This window comes from Bison bison, unplaced genomic scaffold (genome assembly GCF_000754665.1).
Source record: "Bison bison bison isolate TAMUID 2011002044 unplaced genomic scaffold, Bison_UMD1.0 scf7180017864115, whole genome shotgun sequence".
In the NCBI taxonomy this organism is placed as follows: domain Eukaryota; kingdom Metazoa; phylum Chordata; class Mammalia; order Artiodactyla; family Bovidae; genus Bison; species Bison bison.
The window spans coordinates 2,024,988-2,030,987 of NW_011494687.1; the positions used below are offsets into that span (position 1 = coordinate 2,024,988).

At 48.6% G+C, this 6,000-nt stretch overlaps 2 protein-coding genes across 5 annotated transcripts in view; one reads left to right on the forward strand and one right to left on the reverse strand.

Moving 5' to 3' along the window:
- Positions 1-2,361, forward strand: part of MARS (methionyl-tRNA synthetase) — a 27,348-nt gene extending 24,987 nt beyond the window's left edge. For 3 of the 4 annotated variants that reach the window (XM_010839327.1, XM_010839324.1, XM_010839325.1), the window contains 7 exons: positions 198-329; positions 437-541; positions 633-819; positions 1,665-1,736; positions 1,854-1,877; positions 1,965-2,051; positions 2,146-2,360. In XM_010839327.1, the coding sequence (XP_010837629.1) occupies positions 198-329; positions 437-541; positions 633-819; positions 1,665-1,736; positions 1,854-1,877; positions 1,965-2,051; positions 2,146-2,292 (754 nt within the window). In that variant the 3' untranslated portion in view covers positions 2,293-2,360. Of the gene's footprint in view, positions 1-197; positions 330-436; positions 542-632; positions 820-1,664; positions 1,737-1,853; positions 1,878-1,964; positions 2,052-2,145 lie in introns of all 4 variants that reach the window. The other variant, XM_010839326.1, reaches the window with a different exon arrangement.
- On the reverse strand, positions 2,303-4,742 carry DDIT3 (DNA-damage-inducible transcript 3). Its single transcript, XM_010839323.1, has 3 exons — positions 3,846-4,742; positions 2,977-3,134; positions 2,303-2,884 (listed from the first exon to the last, which is right to left on the reverse strand). Exons 2-3 carry the CDS (start codon positions 3,112-3,114, stop codon positions 2,516-2,518), a joined length of 507 nt encoding a protein of 168 aa, XP_010837625.1. The 5' UTR covers positions 3,115-3,134; positions 3,846-4,742; the 3' UTR covers positions 2,303-2,515.
- Positions 4,743-6,000: the final 1,258 nt, after the last annotated feature.

The following is a 6,000-nucleotide window of genomic DNA, read 5'->3' on the forward strand; positions in this document are numbered from 1 at the left end:
TCTGTGTGTAAAGTATGTCTGTCACGTGCAGACATTTTCTTAGGGGAGAGAGAAAATAAGTTTTGCTTTCCAGCTTGAGGGAGCCAGGTGGCTTCAGTTCTGAGAAAATGTAAAATTGTGAAAACCGTGTCCAATTTTCTGTAAGGAGACTGGGCAGTAACTCTTCTTCTCTCTCTTCCTTCCCTACTCCCATCCAGAGCTGGGATGTTTGTGTCCAAGTTTTTTGGGGGTTTTGTGCCTGAGATGGTGCTCACCTCTGATGATCAGCGCCTGCTGACCCATATCACCCTGGAGCTCCAGCACTACCACCAGCTGCTAGAGAAGGTTCGGTAAGTATCTACACCTCTGTCTCAACTCCGTGATCTGCTGGCACGTTAACAACCCCATACTGGTACCCCCAGGACCTTACACCTTGGCCTGCATCCTTCCTTCCCAGGATCCGGGATGCCTTACGTAGCATCCTCACCATCTCTCGCCATGGCAACCAGTACATTCAGGTGAACGAGCCCTGGAAGCGGATTAAAGGTGGCGAAGCTGACAGGTGGGTAAGAAGGTAGGGTTGGCTACAGAAATAAAGTGACTGGTTGGATGTGTCCTCTTGGAGGTCTGGACTAGTATTTTTTCTTCCCCAGGCAGCGGGCAGGGACAGTGACAGGCTTGGCCGTGAATATAGCTGCCTTGCTGTCCGTCATGCTCCAGCCTTACATGCCTACAGTTGGTGCCACCATCCAAGCCCAGCTGCAGCTCCCACCTCCAGCCTGCAGTATCCTGCCCACAAACTTCCTATGCACCTTACCAGCAGGACACCAGATTGGCACGGTAGGTCTGAGAGTTGAAGAGCCAGCCTCTTTCAGAATTTCTTTTGAAAAAATTATTCATTTATTGGCTACATTGAGTCTTTGTTGCCACACACGGGCTTTCTCTAGTTGAGGCAAGTGGAGCTACTCTCGAGTTGTGGTGCACAGGCTTCTCGTGGTGGTGGTTTGTCTCGTTGGCTCTAGGCACATGGGCTCAGTAGTTGTTGTGTATGGGCTTAGTTGTCCCAGGGCATGTGGGATCTTCCCAGACCAGGGATTGAACCTGCATGCCCTGTGTTGGAAGCATGGAGTCATAACCCCTAGACCACTAGGGAAGTCCTTCAAAATTTCTACCTTGCCATGCAGCCTTTGGAGGAGGGCTCAGGGAAGAACTTACTCTGGGTGTGACACTCTCATAGCTGTTCTCACAACCCATTCCACCCTCACCTCCACTCTGCACTTTAGGCTTGTTTCTGATATAAAGCCCTTGGTATTGGTTTACAAGCCCAATATTTTCTTTAGTCCATATATCCTCACTGTCCTTCGTGCCAGAACCCAGGGGGCAGGGAAAATACAGGGTAGCCACTTTCTGAAGACAAGGTGATAAAAATATGTACGTACTCCTCTAAGGTTTTGCATCAACCTAGCATTATTAAATAGCCCAAGTAATCTTTGATCCTAATGAATGCCAGTGCTTTTTCTGAATTCTTTACTGAAGTCAGCATGTATTTTGCTCAGTGGTACACTCAACCTTTCTTTTGGAAACTTGAGTTCCTAAATGTCAGAAGCTGGCGTGGAGAGGCCCTCTTTATAGTCAAATAAGAATTTATACCCCATCAGTGGATGATTCTGGAATTTTTTTCACAGGTCAGTCCCTTGTTCCAAAAATTGGAAAATGACCAGATTGAAAGTCTGAAGCAGCGCTTCAGTGGGGGCCAGGTGAGAAATCTAAAGACTGCCTCACCCACCAACAGTCCTCCATGTCCCTCAGTAGCCCTCACTCATCTCTCTTTTGGCCCTGCTGCTTCCTCACTTAGTTTTTCTTTCCTGTCTTAGCTAGAAGAGTCCTTGGCATTAAAGGTAATCACTTGCCCCTGCAATCTTATGTCAAACCTGAAGTCAGATGTTTATGGTAGCAGGTGCTAACTCTGTCCTGTTGTTCTCAAGGCAAAAGCATCCCCCAAGACAGCAGCTGGACTGACAACAGCTGGACCGCAGCAGATCCAAGCACTGACAGAGGAAGTGACCAAGCAGGTGTGGGGCTGAAGCCCTACGGGAAGCTGGCAAAGCTGAATCCTAAATAGGTCCTTTCTGGTCTCACTTATTCCCCCACCCCCTCTCTTCTCAGGGCAATATTGTCCGAGAATTGAAGGCACAGAAGGCAGACAAGAACCAGATTGCTGCAGAGGTGGCTAAACTCTTGGATCTGAAGAAACAGTTGGCTCTAGCTGAGGGGAAACCCCTGGAAACCTCTAAAGGCAAGAAGAAAAAGTGAAAGTGAGAACTTATCATAGAAAGTCACTTTAATGGATATGGACAATAATAAATAAATGTACAATCTATATACACGCTAAGACCCTTTTCTATCGTCGACTCTAAGCTTCTCCCCTGCTGAATCGATGGTGGTTGGGTATGTCGTTGGCACTGGTGACGTGGTCAGTAGATACTTCCAGGAAGGGTCAGAAGTGGCCTGAAATGGAAGTGCTGGTCCCAACTGTTCATGCTTGGTGCAGATTAACCATCCGGTCAATCAGAGCTCGGCGAGTTGCCTCCACTTCCCTGGTCAGGCGCTCGATTTCCTGTTTGAGTCGTTCATTCTCTTCAGCCAGCTGTGCCACTTTCCTTTCATTTTCTTGTTCTTTCTCCTTCATGCGTTGCTTGCCAGCCCGGGCTGGGGACTGGCCACTCTGTTTCCGTTTTCTGGTTCTTCCTTGGTCTTCCTCTTCTTCCTCCTGAGCCAGGGAGCTCTGACTGGACTCTGGAGAGCAGGGGCTCTGGGAGGTGTGTGTGACCTCTGGTGGTCCTGGCTCCTCAGTAAGCCAAGCCAGAGAGGCGGGGTCAAGAGTGGTGAAGCTTTTTGATTCTTCCTTCAAGGAGATAAGGCAGGGTAGGTATGAATTAGTTGAGAAGGGAAGGGCAGCACCTCCACTTCCCCCGGCACCAGGCCTAGCATTCTTACCTCCTTGTTTCCAGGGGGTGAAACACAGGTGCCCCGATTTTCATCTGAGGACAGCACCTCCTGCAGGTCCTCATACCAGGCTTCCAGCTCCCAGCTGGACAGTGCCCCGAAGGAGAAAGGCAGTGACTCAGCTGCCATCTCTGTGGCTGGATCAGGCTCTGGAAAAGGACATACTCAGGATAGTGGGGGTGAGGAAAGAAGCTCCACCCGTCAGTCTACACACTGGCCTGCTGCCTGTCTTGGTAGATAAAAATTTATTGGGAAGCAGCCACAGCAGTTTATTCACATGTTGTTTTACAGCTGCTTTCATGCTACAATAGCAGAGACAACAGCTGTGAGATAGACTATGGTGTGAGGCCCTCGACATCTTAAACATTTACTGTCTGGCCCTTTAAAATGTCTCAACCCCTGACCTAGAATGAGAGTCCCTTTTTGCTTTTGCCCAGCACTTGAAGAAGCAAGTACCTGGACATGCATTCTTATGGGTTCCTAGTAAAAGTCTTCAGCTTCCCTTGGGGAACTCCACTGGTTGTTTCCAGGGGCGGTTACCAGACACCTGTAGTCCTTTCTCCTCCTGTGGGGGGAGCCTGGGCAAACAGTCCTTGGGTCCATCTAACCTTGGGTGGGGAATGAGGTGTGGTGAGACCTCACCTGACTGTGCACTCAAGACCCAGCTTTCAGTTAGGACATGTTCTAATAATAGGGATTTGGTCACCTCTTTAAGGGCAGGCCAGGAGGATGGATGTGGCCTAATAGCAAAAACCTGCTCAGATTCAAACCTTCCTCTCCTGTCTTCTCTAGGTGTTTTCATAATTTCATAAGCAGCAACTCTTAGGAGCTAGTTTGGGGAAACGGTCAGTTAAACTTACCTGCTTTCAGGTGTGGTGATGTATGAAGATACACTTCCTTCTGGAACACTGTGGAGATCAAAGATAAATATTAGCCATTTTTGGAAGGGTGGAGAAAGGTTCTTTTTACCTCCAGCTTCCTACTGGTCCTTCCTTACTTCCTATTGATAGTTATCAGTCTCTGTAGCCATTTCCAAGGACAGAGAAGAGCCTGACTTTCTTTATTTTTAGTTGCTGACATTTGTAGTCCTGATTACATAATAGCAAAATCCTGGCCAACTCAGCTTTTTCTAAATTCAAGGCAGTCTTCAAATGTGCCAGGGTAAGGACTGGACTACAGGGGCGGGAACAAATCAAGTGGCCTTTTCCTAATTCTATTCCCACACTGACCACCTTCAAATGTGTATTTTCAGTCTAGACTTCTCCTGGGACCTCCTTCTGGATATCTAATATGCATCTCAGACTTAACACGTCCCAAGACAAACTTTGGCTAATCTTCCCCTACCAAGGTCTTTCCCATCTCAGTATACAGCAACTCTAGTCGCTTGAGCCAAAAACCTTGGTATCATCCTTGACTCCTCTCAGACCCCACAATCCAGTCCAAACCAACAGCAAAACTTAAACTCATTCTTCAAAACCCCAGAATCTAAACACGTCTCACCAATTCCATTTTTGCTAATCTAGATTAAGTTACTCTCATCTCTCCTAGGTGACTGCAGAAGGTCTCTCAGTTTCTGCTCCTGCAACCAACCCCTCCTGGAGTCTATCTACAACAGTAGCCAAAGTGAACCTTTTAAAACTTAAGTCAGGGTGTGTCATTCCTCTGTTTAAAACTTAATCTCACACATATTAAAGGCTGCTGCTGCTGCTTATAAGTCGCTTCAGTCGTGTCCGACTCTGCGCAACCCCAGAGACGGCAGCCCACCAGGCTCCCCCGTCCCTGGGATTCTCCAGGTAAGAACACTGGAGTGGGTTGCCATTTCCTTCTCCAATGCATGAAAGTGAAAAGTGAAAGTCAAGTCGCTCAGTCGTGTCTGACCCTCAGAGACCCCATGGATTGCAGCCTTCCAGGCTCCTCTGTCCATGGGATTTTCCAGGCAAGAGTACTGGAGTGGGGTGCCATTGCTTTCTCCAATATTAAAGGCTGAAGTCCTTTAAATGGCTTAAAAGGCCCTCCACAGTCTGCTCCTTCCTTGCCTTGTTTTCTCATTGACCTCCCCAGCTCTTGCTCACTTTAGTCCAGCCAACTGGCCTCTTGATCCCTAAAGATACTATACATGCTCCCATTTTAGGACTCCTGCTCTTGCTATTCCTTCTGGAAAGCTCTCTCTTCCCACATAAGTCTTTCATTTAAATATCACCTCAGTGAAGGAATCCCTGACCACCCAGTGTAATCTGTAACCTCCACTCAGCATTCTCTACCCTTCCATGCTTTAATGTTTTCTATGGCACTTTACATATTTGCTTACTGTATGCCTCTTCCCACTGAAATGTAAGCTCTGAGACAGCAGACATTTTTCTCTCTTGTTTGTGGATAAATGCTGGGTACCAACCTGCATGGCACACAGTAGGTCTGGTTAAGTATTAGGAATGAATGGATAAATTCTCCCCAATCTCTCACAGGGGTAGGAAAAGGAAGCTCAAAGGCAGAGCGGCAGCTCCCTGCCACTGGGGGCTGCAGATGCAATATCGTCCTGAATCTTTCTCTGCAGGGCTGTCCTCCCTGGGGAACCCTTCTTGCCTTCCCGTGTGTGGGACAAGGCTTTCATCAGCAGTGGAGCCCCAGGCCAGAGGGCTGCAGAGCCAAACAGGGGGCTAGCCTGATGCAATGGTTACAAAGAGATTAGTTGGAAGACAGGACAAGGGGAAAGAGGCACGCACCAATCCCAGGGGAAGGGCAACCGACTTGGGAGACCCCAAGTGGCTTCCCATACTTAAAAGATCCAAGATGCTCTCCTGAGCAGGAGGCTAGAGGGCTTTGGGGAAAGGAAAACTCATCTCCGTTCCCTGTCCATCGACACCCCTCTTCCCGAAGACTTGTGCCGGCTTAAGATTTTCTGTTCTCTGCAAGGGTGCGGAAAGAATGTTCTGCGGAGGTCCAGAAGCCCCAGCTACTGACGTGGCTATGCTGGCCCCGAGACGCTGAGGCCGAGACAGGGTTGGGGGCAGGGGTAGG